Source organism: Bombus bifarius, unplaced genomic scaffold (assembly GCF_011952205.1).
Source record: "Bombus bifarius isolate JDL3187 unplaced genomic scaffold, Bbif_JDL3187 scf7180000008047, whole genome shotgun sequence".
Classification (NCBI taxonomy): Eukaryota; Metazoa; Arthropoda; class Insecta; order Hymenoptera; family Apidae; genus Bombus; species Bombus bifarius.
The window spans coordinates 2,873,464-2,892,922 of NW_022884413.1; the positions used below are offsets into that span (position 1 = coordinate 2,873,464).

The 19,459-nt window shown below is 40.9% G+C and overlaps 1 protein-coding gene across 4 annotated transcripts in view; it reads right to left on the reverse strand.

Moving 5' to 3' along the window:
* LOC117207869 (protein phosphatase Slingshot) overlaps positions 1 to 19,459 on the reverse strand; it is a 72,162-nt gene that overhangs the window by 23,671 nt on the left and 29,032 nt on the right. For all 4 annotated transcript variants that reach the window (XM_033448528.1, XM_033448529.1, XM_033448527.1 and 1 more), the window contains one exon: positions 3,125 to 3,303. In XM_033448528.1, the coding sequence (XP_033304419.1) occupies positions 3,125 to 3,303 (179 nt within the window). The remainder of the gene's footprint in view (positions 1 to 3,124; positions 3,304 to 19,459) is intronic.

Consider the following 19,459-nt stretch of genomic DNA (forward strand, 5'->3'; position numbering starts at 1 on the left):
GCAAACTCTCAACTCGAAATTACAACGGTAACGCAATTCCCCTCTTGCATCGCGTTACGACACGCGTTACACACATCCAACATAACCGTTAATTACGCATTATGTAAAGAGCGGAGGGATTCGTGCAAAATCGGTGACCAAGTGAACGTCACGCCGCCGCGTCGCTTTATTCCGACCAGAGGCACAAGTTCTCGACCGACGTTTCCGGGAAACCCATGTCGATTCCGCGATCAGCTTTCCCCGAGGAAACGGTACTGGTTCGTCATTACGGCCACGCACGCCGTTAAGAACGATACACCGAATTAACTTTACGGCTCGACGGGACATTCGTTCTCGATTCGTTTTGATCGCTTTGACCACTTTCACCACTTGATGAATGTCAATTGCAAAAAAATTATCGGTCGAAAACGTATCGATAGAAAGACATATTGCTTCGAACGAGGGAATGTCAGTCTATGCAGTCGTCTATGCAATGTTAGAGGATATTTGACAACTAACGATAAGTGACGTTTCAACGTAAGCGAATTTTGTTAATATTATAATAGCCAATATTACCAAATATCGTAAGCAATGACTCTTTCATTTTAAACAATAATCTTTTCAAGCGGCAAATCTCGTTGAATCTTATGAATTTTTTGTTTCTTATTCGGCAAGTACTTTGAAACGCAGCCATCAACGCTGTATATTTTTACGAGACTTGCTTTACGTTACTTTTGCCGTTTCTTAACTCGTACGATATCTGTTGCGATCGACGTTTTTAAACAAATCTTTCACGATTACCTTTGAAACTTGGCGCACGATACAAGCGATACACGATAATCGCTTAAATTCTTCGACCAACGACCGTTGCCTCGACTAGAAATTAATGGAAAAAGGACTTATCGAGCCACGTGCAATTAAAGGAAGAAAGAAGGAAAAAGACTGCCGCGACGGCCGAGCGTTTATAGAAAAGGGGGAAAGAACGAACGGAGAAAAAGATGATACAAAAATGATCCACGACGCAGGAACGCGAGCTGACCAGTACTTGTGCTCATTTTCTTTTCGTTCTCGATCCTTTTCTGGCGAACGGCCGCCTCTTTATCGCTAATTTGCCGCGAATTGCTCGCGTGATTCACTGTCTCAAACCGTTTAGATTCGTTCTTGTGTAGGCGAACCGACTATATAGCATACTCGAGCAAAAGAAACACGGAGCAAACGAGAAGAAATTTGTCATCGTTAGTGGCTTTTGTTTCACCGAATGAACATGCTACGACGATGGTAAATTCCAAACTCCGTACACTTTGATCGTGAACATTTGCTTTTACTCGATTAGTTTTCCAGCGAGTTAATAATTCTGGCTATAATTACATACGTATATAACGATATATATGACAATAGAAAAATTATACAATCATAATTATTAATCGCGATGGGTGTTCTTGTAATCGAAGATTTGTTACGTCCCTTCGGTTCGTTAGTTGGTAGTTGAGCGAAGTCGAGAGTGAAGTAGAGTGAGAGTGAAAAATCAAAAAAATACAAAGTCGAAACGATATAAAGATGATCTCGTGCAATTGGAATTCGTTCAAACGTAGTTGCGTTTGGTACGATTTTCGGCAAGAGCATCCTGGCACTTTCAAGATCACGAAACCAACGAACTCTGAAAAATGGCTTGGCGATCGTGGAGCACGACCTTCCATCGTGACCTTGGTGCTCACCTGTCAAGCACCTTGCTGCTCTAACACGGCTTACGGTAACGCGCTCCATTTCCCTACAGCCGACGTACGTACGTACGTATGAGTCTCGTGCAAAAGAGAGCGGTGCTGACCTTCGCGTTCACCTTTCCGCTCCGCGGTAGCTCGAGCGGTGCGTTCGTTTCTCGATCCACGGCCCGATGTACCGTTTCGAGCCGCGGTTTATTCGCCTAATTACCGAGAGTTCGCATACGGCCGCATGCCACGCTAATGACTCACTGCCTGAGCTGAAAGGAACCGGACACTCGTACACGTATCTATACAGTACCGCGCAAAATTCTTCGATCGTTTAACAAAACGATACGTTTTGTCTTTTTACAAGTAAATATAAAAATACCTCTGTATGTCGGTATGTCTGTGTTATTGCGTCGACTTAATTGTCAAGTTGAAACGGCAAACGATATCGTTACTACGTGACAGACACGAAAATTAGTAATGGAAAGAACGCGGTTCCTATAAGGTTTTCTAAAAGAATGATCGGTTTCCTCGCCGTTGCAAGAAGGTTATCGCACATGGCCTAAGACTTTTCTACTATACTGCATAAACGGGTACGCACACACATGCATGAACACGCGTGAGACGAGCGGAGTACGACCGGTTAGAAAGTGGTCGGCTCACCGATCGGATACCTTATTGGCAGATTTTAGCGAGATCGAAAATCTCCGTTACGCATGGCAAGGCAAGCTTTTAATTGCGGGTTAGGCTGGCGCGGCGCAGCGCGGCGCGGCGTCCAGTGATTTGTCCGCGCGCGGCTACGTCGCGTTTTTATTCGACGCGGAATAGGGGAATATCGAGCTGGAGGAGAAAGTACGGAACTATCTGCCGGCTGGAGCAAAAATCTGATAACCTGTAAAATCCGGCGTACTTTCGCCGTGCCTCCAACGAATCGGGAATGAGGGAAACTTACACAAAACCGTGTAGAACAGGCTATACACATACAAAACAGGATAAAATCATATACCGCATGTACTTGCTTCTGTAACTAATTGAAAACATTCAGTAGCAATTTCTTTCCGTCATATCGACGTGCCTGTCAATCAACTATCAGATTTAATTTATTCCCAAGAGTTTATTTTCTTCGTTTCCTATCGTCTAGTTGTCTTACGCATTTCTATCATGCCGATATGTAATGCGTTTTCAAACTTCGATCTGTTAAATATCGATGCAGTTAAAATACCGTCGAAAAAGACTACTCATTTTGAACTTTGATCGAATAAATTTATTTAAATTTCACGTTGTAATTTATCGTGTAACTTGTGTGTGTGTGTGTGTGATTCGTTTAAACGAAAGCTAGGTAGGAAGAATGTATCGCGATGATTGGACGATAAAGTAGCAAGCAACGGACAGGAAGATAGCAAGAGATACAGGGTTAAATTCGAAAATAGCCAACATACCCGTCGCCGTCGAGAGTAATGGCAGTGTCGGCCAGAACCCGAAGTACAAGACCAACGGTCGCCCTAGCGTGACAATCGATACCAAGAAGGCAGCTCTCCTCCGCATCCTGCCTCCCAGTGCAGGATACTACGACCAGGTATCTCGTCCTTCCTGGATGCACTGACTCCAATTTCACCGCCTGAAATCAGAACGAACGTTACGAACGCCCGATTAAACTTCCGGTCAAGCACACTTCCAACTGAAAAGAACGATCGAACTTTGTCTTTTTATCGTCGATTCTCAAAGATATTTGCTAAAATTTTGTTTCGTATATAATTCTTTGGTAGCGAAATTAAATTCCATTGTTAATTCCGTCTTCGTTCGTTTTATCAAGACGTAAATCAGCAAAAAAAAAGAAAAGAAAAAAAAAAGAAAGCAAAACAGCAGTAATTTCTATCATCTATCATAGATATTCGTTTTTAGTCAAGAAAGGTATACTATTTAGATTTATAATTTAACTTCTTTTCCATCTGATAGAGCATGATAGAGTACGGACATGAAACAACACAAACTATAGACAGTATTTTTGCAACATTTAGGCCCAACGAAGAGCAAAGAGGAAACAGAAATAAAAATGTTGAGGGATTCTGATCGGACCTTGTACACTTGACCAGAGATCGCAATCGCAAAGTCGCGTTTCGCGAAACACAAGTTTCCTGCAGGTTAATGACATCGCGAAGTGCGGTTGCACAACCGTAACGTTCCCAACCGTTTCCGCTTCGCCACTGTTTCCTGCTTCTATCGATATCGATATTAAACCCGACGTCTATTACCACTCTCTCTTTCTTTGTACGAGCTACGACTGATAGCGACTATAATTTCGTTGCAACAAGAGAAGAGAAACGGAAAAGTAATAACTGCGTGTCGAGATTTCTAAGAAATTCCTTGGGAACGTGGTATTAGTTACGACGGATCAAATATTATACAGAATAAGACGCGTTTGTCGTCTTGATGTTTCCGTTTGGTTAATAAGTTAATTTGTCGTAAACTATACGTACTTGAATCGATAAGTACCGGCGGAATTAATTATAAATCGTAATAATCTTACATTGTATATTGTGATAAACATGACTCTAGACGGAAATTTAATTTTCATTTAAAATGGGTAGAAAAATTGAATTATAATATTTTAAATCAATAGCTTCGGATATTAAGTAAACTGTTACTTATCGAGATATTAAGCAAATGTTTACCTAATATCCGAATAAATTTACCGAGTTAAATCCAAAGACCGAACATAGGAAAACACATAGAATTAACGAATATTTTACTCGGCTCGTTGTCTGAATGGAAATCAAGATCCTAATGAAGAGGAGGCGTTGAAATCTTTTTTCACTTCATAAAACGCATCAGTAAGTGTTCATGAATGGTAAAGTGCATGCATCGCGAACATAATACTGATTTGTCGGTCGATGTTAGCTCTGCGCATCCACTATAATCATTTCTATTTAAAAAATTATATCAAATTTACAGTCGACTTACAAACGATATTTCAATTTTTAGAATTTCGTTTCCTACGGCTCTCCTTTTCTTCATCTTTTTTTTTTTTTTAAATAACACGCAGTCTAGGTTACATAACGCGTAAGACCTTTTGGGTCAGTCCATTAATTCGTTCTAATTAAACTAAACGAAGCGACGAAACGTAAAGAATCTCCGGGTACGGTACAACAACCAACAATCCGTAGCACTCTTTTTCTCATGAGCGTATAAATTTCTCGCTCTACGAGCGTTACAGTAATTTGTTTTTATTTCTCCTTCGAACAAGTTCAGCTTGCAATTCGCCGATACGACAGGTGTGTTTACGGTGATAAAATAAAATATTTCGTTCCTATAGTTACCGTAACCGTAACCGAATGTCTCGATTCTATCGCGAAGCTAGTAAATTCAGAATTTAGTGGATAAACGCGCTGATAAATATTGATCGTACGTCGACAGTTTCGCTCGATACTAGGCCCACAAACTTTTTTTTGCTTTATTCTATCATTTTTATTTTACCACGCTTCGACCAACATTTTCATAATAATTAGACATACAAGATCAGAGATATACCACGCATAGATAGCAATTTTTAGCAAAAAGAAAGGGAATTATAATCGCCAAATTTGCAATGCAGTTGATTCGGCTTGCTATTTGAAAGAAAACAATACGAGATAGGATCCTGTCGTGTAACAATATAGAATGAACGGTATCGTTGAAAAATTCGACGTTCGATCGCTGTGCAGGTTGCATCTAGAAGTATGGAAAAAGTAAAGTCACTTTCGAGCGAAGCCGAGACAGGTAAGAAACCAGCGCAGCGTCAGGAAATTACGGTAAGAACATCCTGGTAGGATGTTTTGCTTTTTCGTTTTCCTTTTGTTATTCGAGTTACTACGAACCGTAACTGCTTCTGAGAAGCCACGAAACAGTCACTTTTCCTAGTCTTTACGAAGTTTAATAGTCTACATTCCATTATATTATTTCACAACTACAACAAAAGTTATAATTATCATACACCATAAAACAAACTAGATAAAATAAATAGAAACAAAGGAAGTAAAGATTTACGATTCAACGCAATTTACCTGTGTAAATTTGAGAAATGTCTTTTTTCACGAAATTGAGCTTAAAGTGCCGAGAACGTAGGTATACTCCTATTCCTGGTGAAACTACAACGATTAACTGCTTGAAATATCTAATATCTAATTATGCAGATAGCCTGGTATATGTATTTTGTTGCATTGTTATATCGTTATATTGCACGAAACGCTATTCTACAAGCGGCAGAAAATAATTAAAATAAAACAACCCGACCGATGTTGTTTCTTTATAACAATGTCCAGCAAACTGTATCCGATAAGCATCTAACCGGATGATTTTGCACGAGAAAGCGAGCAAAGCATAAAAATAAACAAATTGCTCGTTATCGGTGAAATTTTCAAGGAAATATAACTGGCGATACGAAGCTGTTGACTGTACATTTTGTGTGGTGGCGCGTTCAATTGCTGGGACATTGCACTTCCGGGCCCAGTAATTATCCACACTTAACCCTGTTAAACGGTTAATTAGGCAGGCCGCGTCTCCTTATGGGACAACATCAGCAGCCATGCCTATTTCCTTCCGCCATGCGTTTAGCTGCCAAAGTTTTGTAACGCGTGTTTAGCGAATAAAATCGCTCGATAAAGGTAATTAACCACCGAGTCTGAGTCGACGTTGTCTTTCGTTCCAGCCGCTACACGGCTATCACGGCATCCGGAAATTAACATCGAACGACGATCATACGAGAGTTCGAGTCTAGAAACGTTATCTCGAATTAGATACTCCCGGTTTCATCCGCTATGTTTTTATCCAGTCGAACGGATTAATCCGCGGAGAAGTTTGTTTCCTTTTCTTCGAATCGTATATAGAAAAATATAAAAAAAACAATAGAGACAAATCAGCTGTACAATTTTGCATAATTTCGTAAATTATCAAGTTACAGATCCGAAATTACAAGTACACACAGTTTTCCGCTATACAATTTCTCCGCCATGTATTTGACAGAGATCGCGTGGCGACAAGGTGGCATCCAAATGCAGGTAACGCATTCTCGGTGGAAAATATTTTACCGAAGGCGATGGAACGGTACGTTGGCGCCGGAAGAGGTAATGGCCGAGTGTTTCGCAAACACGCACGAGCCCTTTTGTCGCGCGTACCTGAGAGCAAGATATGGAAAAAGGCCAGAACGCGTTCGAGTGGCTGGCAAACGCGACCTTGGATAACTCGTCCCGCGTTCATCTCAACTCGCCCTCTTCAAGGACGTACGCGTGACGAAGAACCGAAGATATTCAGTAGGCAGGAGACGCGAGCAGTGGCCGGCACGCAGCGTGCTTTCGAGTGTCGTCTGAGAGCTCGGCAGAAACGTCTGGAGATGTTATCGTCCTCGTATAACTGCAACTCGTGCTCTGCCCGTATCAAACTCTCCCTCTCGATGTCCGACTGCGCGTCTCTCGCTTTCGACGCTGACCAGCTTTGACGCGACCATCGTCTCTTCCTACTCGCTGCTATACCTTTTCCTTTTTTACGTTCGGGGTCTCGCCAGTTATTACAGTCAAATGACTGCAACTTGCTATGATTCTTAATAAAAACCAGCGAGATATCGTCGTTGCAGCGTTTAAACCAAACAAAACGTCTAATCGTTGAGCAGCTTCGATCGTTTTATCGGGACATTGTTGGCCGATGAACCGTAACAGTCCGTACGAGCGAGTCTCTCGCAATCTCACATCTAGTATCGCAACGTAGACGCGCGTTGTATCCGCTCGGTCTGAGAAAATGCGTTTCAGCTCGTACAGGATAGCAAACTGGGTCGTTGTACCTATGTCACACGATTACGCGCGTGACGAGAAGAAACGCAATCGTGTAACTAGTTCGAGATATCGGTCGCGAAAAGAAACACGAGCCAATGCCCAAAGAGCACGCAAATCGCCACCGAAGTTGATTTCTGCAAAATCGATTCCGAGAATACATCGATCTTCGTTTGGCTAGATAACGGTAGTCGATAAATTACCGAATATACCGGTTGATACCACTGGTTCACAAATTTCGGTTACACTATATTTTTTTTACACACTTCGTTGCATGTACACACGTGTACGTTTGATCGTTTGAAATTTCTTCGCGCAATTTTATTTTTTAATTTAAACAAAGAATAATTGATAAATATCATTCTAGATCGCAAAAATGCTGCGCTAAATACATAGTAGGAACAATTGTAGGAACACCCTGTATAAAAGAAATAGCGTTGTCTAGGATCTGTAATTGAAATATCGTACGCCTTGCTACTAAACACAATTTCACTTTCAATTTCAAGCGCGTCAAGGATTTTGTGCGACGACTCGAGCAATCCCACCACGCCGTACCTGCCGCTATCTGTGTCTCGCGATCGAAAGAAGGATCTGTTCGAGCTCGAGATGATTCGATTCGACGAAGCCACGAGGATCCCACGAGGATCCCACGAGGATCCCACGAGGATCCCACGAGAAGGAATCGCGAAAGGCCACCGTGAAAGTGTTTCGCGATCGACGATGCCTGTGCTTCGTGAGCGTGCCGCGTCGCCGCGGTGCAGCTGCAGCGTCGTGAAACGAAAGCGAATCGTTGAGAGACGTCGCGTCGTTTCGGATCATCGAACGGGACCCCGCAGCCAGAAGTCAGGACTAAAAGGTTCCCGATCCATTGCTTCCCCTCACCGCAGTCGCTCCTTTTTCCCTTTCTATTCGCGATCGATGATAAATTCACACGGTCGCTTCGTTCCATTCTGCGAACGAGTCTTACCATCACCCCACGCTATACACAACTAACTCTCTTTCTCCTTCTCTCGTTGTGTGAGCGAAATAATACATCGAGAAATGGCCGTACGAGCGAACGAGCTGATACAGTACCGGCCAAAAGCTTGAAAGCGCTCCATGTCTCTGATCTCGTTCGTACCGATGATGAGCAATCTCGTACATATTCGGTATCTATTATTCTATTATTTTCATCTTCATCGTACAATAAATCATGGTAGATACCTTCGACGCTAGACACTCGCATATTCCTCTTTGAGAGATGTACACGCTATAGCGTCGATATCGTGTCGCAAACAGCGTTATTGCTTGATACGGTACAGGTGGACGTGGCTCCGGTAAACGGTTCGGTAAACAGCTCGCGTTGTTAAGAGGCCGGTAGAAATAATTGGTCGGAAAAGCCACGAGGTTCTCGCGAAAGCTAGCACCAGCTTTTGGGAAACGAAGATCGCGGTCGGACGGTGGGTGGCAACATGAGAAATCAGTTTTGTCAGTTAAGTCACCAACGATCGCGATGATGCGCTGGGCATGCTCGTCCGTTGATCGTTTCGAGACTTGGCTCGCAGGTGTGCTAACGCCATTGTATGTACCGAGAGCGATCCCTGTTATAACATCGTCGCGGTGAAAGGGTTAGACGTGCCAAAGACAGTGCGTTGTGCTAAAACGTATGACAAAATACATATATTCTTCTATAGAAACGTAGTAATTTAGTTTGCTATACTAGCGATACTAGCGATACTAGCGATATTACAAGCACAACGACGAATACATCGAGTAATATGGAGAATAATGTAACCACTAAAAATGGACGTGTCGAATTAATACGTAGCTATAACGGGTAATAAACGCTAGATGGCTCATCCACGATGACGCATACTTTACACATGACCTTAAGATAGCGCTACTTTTAATCATCATCCTACGGTTTGTTTTATCGGGAAACAAAATAAGCTGAAGCATATTCTATCCGTAAATCTCGCGCAGGCGGGAAGAACACAGGCCAGGAAATATCAAGAGTCTAAACTCATTCACGCGAAATAACTCAAGCCAAAATGCGTATCTACGTCCAATACGAGCAACGAAACAATTTCTTACCCTCTGTTAGTGGGTAGGAAACGTATGCTGACTGGGTCAAAAGGAGGCTCCATTTGGTCGAAGCAAGAAACTGTGACCGATTCGAACACGAGCTCCGAAAGTCAGTGAACTTTCTCAGGACGATCCAATTACTTGCGACCCGAGAACGAAGTATTCGCGAGTATTGGCTCACCGCAGACATCCGTCGGTTTTCGATCGGAGAACAAGAGTAATCGATGCACGCTTCGATCACAAATTTACGCATTCATAATATAGCGACGTTGACTTTGTATCGTTGGATCGTATCGTACTATTCAGCGCCGTTCGCTTACAAGTGTCCGACGATCGTCAGATCAAGTTTAAATTATTTGTTAACAAATGTAGTAATAATATATTTAATTATCTACCATATATATTTGTAATTCTGCGATTAAAATATAGCATTTTAAAAACCTTTGAAAATCCCTAGTCGTCGATAGAAAGAAGAAAAATGAGAACGACCAAGAGTGGTACATTCGAGATCTATTGTTATGCTGGTGTGTGTGTGTGTGTGCGCGCGCGCGCACCCGCGCATGATAAAAGGTGTAGCGAGTTAACTCGTGCCGAACCAGTTTCACGGGTGCAAAACGTCGTGTCGGCCCTTTCGAAAGTGGAGCAAGTTTATCGGATGTCGTGATGGCAGGTTAGCCGTAGCTGTTCTGCGTCACGTTGTCTTTTAACCCAATGTCACCGTGCTTAATTACGGTTAATTCGTTTTCCACTGGACGACAGGAGGTCTATCCCAACGACGTCTTAATGTTCATTACTATGGTTATTTTCTAAAAAGAAAACAAAAAAACACTCTCTCTCTAGCGATGAAAGTGACTTACTTTTTATTATTTGGCACACGCTTTCTACGACATAACCTTTGAAAACAAGTTAAATTATAATTTTAATTCCATGTTCGATCGTACTTGAAACTATCGATCACATATTATCTCTTAAAATATTCATATCGGTAAGACATTTATGAAGAGTTCGAACAAAACGTTTCGATCTTTTTTCCAAAGTGCTCGTGAAATATTCAAAGTTTTCTGGCCAAATTCGAAGCTACTTAAAATATACTTGGTCTAATGAGTAATTTCTTGGTCGGAAGAGGGCCGTGACAGACGAGGTGATTTCTTGCACACCACAACTTTGTCCACATCTTGTACGACCAAGAGACATCGAGGTCAACGGATCGGACGCGTCTTTCTCGTCCATAACGTCGCGTCGACTCGGTTACGACAATATCTCTGTACTCTCTGTTAACCTCGATAGAAAGTCGTCGGCCAGAGAATCGTACGTAAAAAGGACAAACTTTCTGGAAAAATCACTCCATTTACTCAATTACATGTTTTCTGGTATTATTTACGAGCTTGTCCCACTTTTCCACCGTATTTGCTAACACCGTTCTTCGTCAAACGATTTACGTTGAACTCATGGCTATTAAACGTTTCTCGTTTCTTTCTCCCCCACTCTTTTTCATTTAATTTCGTGCTGCTATGCTTCAAACCAATAATAATATTTGGCGAAGATATAAAGATAGAGGTACAGAGATAATAAGCATTTAACCAGAATCTTTAGATTTCTTTCGTCCGTTTCTTTCATCTTAATCTTAATTTAATTAATCTTAATTTTCTAGTATAAAATGAATTGTTTCAACGGTCTGATTGCCAATAGTATCCTATTTTCGAGTCACTTTGTTTTTCCTATCCTATTACGGATTTTTTCATCACGATATTCTCGAGAGGCACGATATTTATTACTGTCAGAGATTTCACTTCTGCGAGATCGATACCTTTTTCACGTTTTGCGTTATGCAATAGGTATTTCACGTCGATGCTCGTCACGTAACGAAAATAGCGAATACATTACGTGAAAATGATGAAAAATGGTTCTGTCGTCGATCAAATTTCTTTCATTTATCTTGCGGGATTTGTGAATGCTCCGTTTTAAAATTATATATTTTATATTGTAAAACTAAATTTAGGAAAACAACAGCTCGATGGTTATTCGTCGTCTCTCGTTTCAAAAAAAAAGTTTGGATCGGATGACCGATATAATTCGTTAGAAATGGTAATGACACTAAGTTTAATTCTCCTCAAAATCCATTTTAGATTTCATCATTTTACTACAAATCACGAAAGATTCTACTTTAACATTTATCGCAAAACTGCAATTCCTAATACATAACAATCGTAATAAATATTCGTACTACATATATAACATCTAAACCGTGTTAAACTAAATTGTATGGTATTTGAAAACTCGGAGTAATATATTATCGCTCGTAAAGTTCAAAGTAACGTAACTAATAAAATGCTAAACTTTCTTCTCCTATTGTATAAACGCGATGATTGTTACGTACTTTTATATATCAATATTCTTTGAAAATAATTCCTGGCTGAACTTAAAAAAAAAAAGAAAAAAAGAACTAGGTTCCATTTTAACTGGTATACGATGCTTCGTACATGACTCACAATTTTTTGCTCTGCTCTCTCATTGCGGAAGAAAAAGTTGTTTCGTTACTTACGTAATTACGATGCATTTTACTTGTGTCAGTGATATCGTTTCCTACTCTCTTCCTCGTTTGATTCGACTTTTATAATGTTCGGTCGTATAACGTGAGTATAACAATTCGTTAAACATTAAATTAAATTTATTTATTTCTTTATAAGCGATATCCTGAAATCGAAGCATTTAACGATAGATAAAACTTCTATACTTGTGTATAGGAAGATAACCTTGTCTGTAAATATAGGTAACATAAATTCGTGAGCGTAGTGATCTGATATTCATAGTCAGTAAGTATACGTGAAAATTAAGACTTAAGTCTGTTGCTGATCGCAGTTTATTTCAAACGCCTCGTGTCTACATCTTGTAAGCGAAAAGTTAAACTATCGCTCTTTCTGTTCGTTAGAGATTTCGTTATTAGGCTAGTGACACGATTAGCGCTCAATCCGTCAAAAATTAGACGATTTATCACGAAGGAGTTTGTCGGACACGTCCTGCAGAGAATTTGCCGAATCTAGCATCCATTAGAGATACGACTATGGGCACGCGGATAAAAGCATTCTAGAAAAAGACGGAAGAATGCTCTTCTTATCATTATTATTACTTACCGTTATGTAATCCTTTAGTATACAATTCGGTTACAAGTCGATCGTTGCTGACAATGTTCTTTCATATGCGTAATATCTGAAGGAAGATCGCGAACAGAAAAAGTCTATACATAAAAGAGTGGAGCGCAGTGGCGATCTGGTGCATCAGGAAGTTACAGCGAAGCGAACCATTTTCTCGAAGCTATATAAGCAAAGCTGTTGCCGTGTTTCATTGACCTCCGATTACGCGTATGATTTTCTTGATTATGAGAAAAATCAGGTTCATTGTATCGTAGCTATGAAAGCGTATTTGACGATAAATAGCGTTTCCCAGGCTGCTCGTCAAACGAGTAACGGTATTGTGTAACGACTTGCACGTGAGTCGACTGGTAAACGCAAATCATGGTCCGACACGACGGATTAGTTATTCTAAAATTCGTGCACAGTCCGAAAAATACCAAACCATTAGCGTAACAAAAAAGATTAATCGTATAAGCGACAACGAGAATCGGAAGATACGTTTAACAGCTGGAATATATCGTATTACGTATCCCAAGGTTTTGAAATTGAATAACTTTCAAATTTCATTATCGTGAAATTCTAATATAAATCGAGAATCCTATCGTCGTGTTTATTTAACTTTTATCGACAGAATAGATTTTGATTTTCGTAATTACGACACCTGTTCGGTTGATATTTTAGAAAATTTCGAAGAGAAAATGGCGCGTTCCTCGGTAGGTGTTAATTACGCGAAAAGAGAATGTTCGGAATTTCGATAGAACCTATCGTTCAAGTTAAGACTTCCGATTAAGCTTCTTCGCTTCATCCAAGAATTGACCAGATTTCCAACAGCAGATTAATTTTGAAAATCATCGTTATCTCCGGTATATTTAATTTTCGTCCTAACAAAACGTTACGAAAAACCATCAGAAATATTACCACGCTGAAACAATATCACAAATTTTCTCGTGCTAGTATATATTATTTTAAAGAAAATAAAACAACGACCGAACCAAACGCGATACATATCCGGTGAAAAGGAAACAAACAGACACGGATAAGTGTTATTTCACCGCTAACTGAACGCGCAACCCGTTCTAAAGTAGACTTCTATCTCGAGCTTTACGTACACACACGTAAACTCGACGGGCTACGACTCGACTAACGAGTTTTTATCAAGCTAATAAGCAGATCGGTGAAACGAACGCCAGTTCTGTGAGATGCGGTCCAGACTGTCCGAGAATGTTCGTTCCAGTTGCACAGGTGTCCTCCAAGATTCTGCGCTGCGTAAAAACCCGAGTAATTATAAGTCGACGAGATACGAGCAGCGTTGCTCGACGACAACGAATGCACCTACTGGTACGTGGCTTCCATCGGTCAGAGTTTTAATATTTCATCTTAGTTGTGTTGCAACTTTTCGATCAAAGTCGTTCTTTCAATTTTGGACTTTGCGCCGTTGAACGCTTCCTGGATGCCTAGAGGAAAGTGGATCGTTAAAACTGACTAACGATTGAAAGAACGAGAGTAGATAGAGGATTTTAGCGAAATTTTAAAAGGGATGTACCGCCCATTAGTCGGATACGGTGGAATATTATTTACAACTTTGAATAAATTATTCGAGCTCCTGTATTATCTTCGTTCAATCAAAAATACGATAAAATAATGTACAAATAATAGAATTAATCAACGATAAGGTTTTCATTTGAAATTAGTTTTTAATTAGCTAACAGACACGTTGATACTTTACGAATCAACATATTTATTATCGACACCTTATCTCACATCTGCTCATAAATTACTTTCTACGATTTACCAATATATTTCTATAGCCATAAAACCGTTATCAACCCCGAAAGCTCTGTACTCTTTCGCGATTACCGAAGAAAAATAAGGCTTTCGTCGAAATCGCTGCGTGGATCACCGATTACGCAACGAGACCGTATTTTTTCTCACGTTAGGCAAGCGCGATTATATCAAGAGCACCGCGTGCACATTTTGACACGGCTCGGTTGCAAAACCATGGCTTTTGTCAGCGAATGGAATCGCTCAAGTCCGCGGACCAGTTGCTTCGTCGCGAACCGTGACGAACGGGTCTGCGATACCATCGTTTATTTATGTAATCGCGCCGTTCGCGAATTTTCTTCCCTGCTTCGAACCTTTGTCATCGTCGCTAACCAACGACCTCCCGCCTTCGCGCAACAAGTTTTTGTTGCGGAAATCCTTTTAAATCGGTTTCCATACGGTGAAATATATCGAACGTATTGTACAAAAGATCTTAAACGACATTCGCGAATCACTCCACGTTTCATCTTTGTTCTGCCTTTCAATGTTTCTCGACAAAGTGTACAAATCTCGTTAACGATACCAAAGTACCATAATTTAAAACCTAGCATAGCATCGATTTCACGCGTTTCGCGCTCGTATACATTCTTCTCTGGAAACTTATCTTCTCTGGAAACAATGCGAAAACGAGAAACCACCACCAAAAAGTACCGTAAATCTTGAAAGTGGTCGGAAACACGGGTCTTATCATCGCGTCCAAGTGGGTACTCGCAGGATCGGCCGGACAGGCCAATTACACCTGCGTTTGCAAATTCACGGCATCCTGTTGGAGCGAAGGTGAACAGGTACTAAAGACACTGAGAGCAACAGCTTGTGCGTATATCGTGGCCCGAATGCGTGCGTTCACTTCACGGGACATACCCGGACGTACAGATCGGAAAAACTACTTAAAAGTCACGGTATCGCGTAATAGGCGGACTGGGCTTAATGGCCATTGGCTGGTGTCCAGGCGAAAAGATTCGAAGAAATTCGTTTCACGGGATTTATGTCGGAATAAAACGGCCAACGGTATTGAGACAGACTACCGTATTTTACCGACCGATTTTACGTCACTGATTTCCTGGGCAAGCTATTATTCATTCGGTAGCTACTTTTCGTAGGAACGCGAAAAGAAAAATCGTGTATAAATCTAGAAAATAAAAAAGAAGATTCAAGCTTTTTATTAGACCGATCAAAGGCGCTCTCCAAACGTTATGCTATCGTCAATGATCAATCGCATTAAAGAAGAAAGAAATTAAAGAAGAGATTTGCTACGAATCAGGTATATTCTATATTAAGAAACTGTATAATAAGTATATCGCGAATAGTCAGAATATTCGTACGACAATCTTACGTAAATTTAAATTTGGCAAAAGTGGCAGGAAAGTAGACTTTTTTAAACGATCCTTTGTCCCATCTATGAGATATTTTTGATGCGTGCGAACGAGTGGACTGCGTTATGCGTTAGGCAATCTCGACGCATCTGACAGTGAAGGAAGGGCGAGAAAAGAGAATTTTCACGAGACCAGTGCCTTGAAATTGAACAGGGCGCGGCAAGAAGAATCGAACGAGAAGCAAAAAGAAGCAAGAAAGGTGGTGGCCAGAAGCCGGTCGTAAAACCCGTTTTAGCAGAGCTCGAGTGGCGAGATAGCCCAGTTTTGTTCAGAGAGTGTTCGAACATTGAAATTAGACTCGTTGACTTCCGACGAGATGCTTCATCGTGAATAGAAAATCTGTTTGACGAAAGAATATAGAATACGTTTAAAAGGAATACGTTTCCCATCGGTCAAATAAATAAAAGTATCGTGAATCGCGTTTTTATAGCTGATTAGCTATATGGTGATTTTCATCATAACGTAACGTAAATATAAATTATACGATTTGTTCTGATTTTCCGATAACGTTCGATAGATGTTCCTTTAACGGTTCGAAGTAGAATTTTATCGATATTTACTCGTGTCGTTTAATTTTATTTCGTACATTTTATGCCACGTCTACCATTCGAGAGAATTCCTTTTACAGCTCTCCTATGAAAGACTGCCATAATTTCGAATTAAATATTACATTTTCAAAAACATAGATGATTACGGATTTTCCACTGACGGACAAAAATCCGGAAAATTGGCTTGCTTTCTAACTGCCGCATTATACATATAATCTTCCTCGGTTCCTATCAACTCCCTATGGTAACTTGGCTTTTGAGACACGACGCGAAACGACGCGACACGACGCGACGTCCAATTTCGTTCAACTCTGTCGCGGTACATGGCTGATACAGTAGCAAAGAACAAGTTCGGCCGGATCTAAAACACGCTTCTGCGGCTATAAATCGTTCTCCCGTTCAGTGGACGGAACTATCGCGATAAATTATCGTCGCCCACGCGACACTGCTTTTCCGCGATTTCGTAAGGTCAGCGTTACCGATAAAACCACGTTGACGTCGATATTCCGGACGATCATCTCAGCTCCAGACGAACGCTCCGACGTTGCGTAGGTTCGATCAATTTATCCTGCCACTACTACGTCCACTAATGTTACGCGATAAGTATCACACGAGCACTGTTTGGTCCGTGACTGCCACGTGGTTTATCACCGCAACTATCAAACTCGACGAAACGACTCGTTTCAGTTTATTTTTCCTTCTCCCCTCCCCACCTTTTTTTAAATTACTATCGACACTTACAAGCTTTTGGTAAAATTAACGTTAACTTTCGATCGATGTTGGCTTATCAAGATTGAAATATGATTACACGTAGGTACTTGTCGGAGATGTAGAGAATTTTGGGGAGATTCCCAATACTTTGGTCTAAACTATTCGTTATAGCTGTTCATTATAGTATTATAACAGTGGGCTTGGGGTCGAGGTGACACAACTGGTCACCGAACGTAGCCACGGTCACGGGATGAACGTTTTACTTAACAGTAGAAGTACCAATATCGAGGGACACACGCCGTATTAACGAACAAGTCCCGGGGCAGGAGCAACGACGGCTCTACGCGAGTCGGCCTAGTAACGGCGTCTGGAACTTTGTCGATAACCCCGATCAATACGCAATTGACAAGTGTGATCGTGTCAGTCTTTTATTCTTATGATCACCTTGGAGAGTTTACACACAACGTCTGGTCAGTCAGTCTGAAAGATACCGTACGTCACAGCTAACGTCACTTTGAGTTACAAAACATATCCAATTGTACAAAGAGTTATCCCGTTGACCGTGGATTCGTTTGAACCTAAGAACATTGTCTTCGCTTTAAGAGTGTCTAACAATCATGTTTAATTGTTAGCCCCTGTTAAATCAACACTTGTATATACCATTGTAAATGTAAACCTCTTTGAACAACTACAATGGCTTGTCCTAATGAAGAAACGCAACGCGCCCCTAAAACCAGCGCAAATCCGACAAACCCGACATACCTGTACAACTTTAATCTCTGTCTATTGTTACGTCCGGTGGCTCTTTACATAAATAAGAAACCATCCCACGTTCGAGGCATTCACTAGCTAGCTGTGCAAATATAATTAATCGGACCGCAATAATCCTAAGGAACTGTCATAAAACTAAGCACATGTATTTTACATAATTAAATGTTATAAAATACATTCAAGTCGAGACGTTCCTTATGGTTATTGCTCAGTCAGGTAAGAAATCAGGAAAGGTCGGCTTTTTCCCATGTTCAACGGTCATTTCCACCCGCAAGCGACCGATGGTGGGGCGACCGACCTCCAACAATAGTTTTTCTCTGCGACAGCATCGTCACCGAACTTGACTGGTTTGTCAGCCTTAGAGTCAACATCTCTCGACCACTTTTTCATCCGTTGACCAGTCAATGTCTTGACTGGTTTTTCGTTCCTTGATCAGTCATCGGTATTAACTCACTATTTATACGCCTCTGAGAATAGGTCTGTACGCAAGTTGCCTAACTATTTATATGTACAAAGTTGTTGGAATAAAGTATATATTATAACCTGTTACCTCAGTGTTACGATCAGTCAACCACCTCCATTATCCTAAACGAAATAGGAGATCGACCAATTCGTGGCGTGGATCGTCGAATAGTAACGAGAATTTACGACTCTCGTTGACGCGATCCACCGCAAACGCGTCTCTCCGCGAACGGTCCAACATCTACCCGTATCCCGTACGAATGCATATTTATAATTCTCTTTTTATATCATTGCCTTGTAAAAAACAAAGTATACTATAAATGATATCAAATCGATCAATCACGACATAGGGAACATTATTGTCTGATCGGGAAAAAATTCCTTGTCAAAAGTCAAACGCAACGTTCATGAAATCGACATCGTACGTCAAATGACACAAGCATTGTTTATCGCGAATCCCTGTGACACATTAAAATCATCGCTGACGACATTCACCGTTAACTAGACAACCTAAAGCAATCTTATCGCCATTCATCCGCGTTTAATTAATTATAGGCAACTCGTTCTGCTCGATCAAGACAACGTACTACATATTACGTTACTGCGCGGCTAACGTATATCGATGGAATATGGATAGTTTACATCATCGTGTATATTCAACTGATGTAACCGCGTTGTATTACCATTTAATTACGCTAATATAGACCAATAAAAGCACTTCATTTCTCGAAATATACAAGAGAAAATTTATACATATACGTATGTATCGTTTTCCTCGGAAACTGATACCTATTTTAGTTAGTTGATCCAATTTCACTCAACTACTACGCTATTTCCACCACGTTTATCGAAACGGATAGCCAATTTACCAATTTCACGCCGTATCTTTATCTACAAAACATACGCTGAAATCCCTGTAAGAACGAAAAACTACCTTTATTGTTTAGGAAGTTTCCTTCGCCAATAAAACGAAACACGATCGGCCGAAGCATGCGTCACCAGGGAAAATCCCGATTCCAGCGAATAAACGAAAACCAAAAGCGTAGCACAATGCACCGGAAGTGGGCAAGCGAATAGGTTAATGGTCGGCCAGGT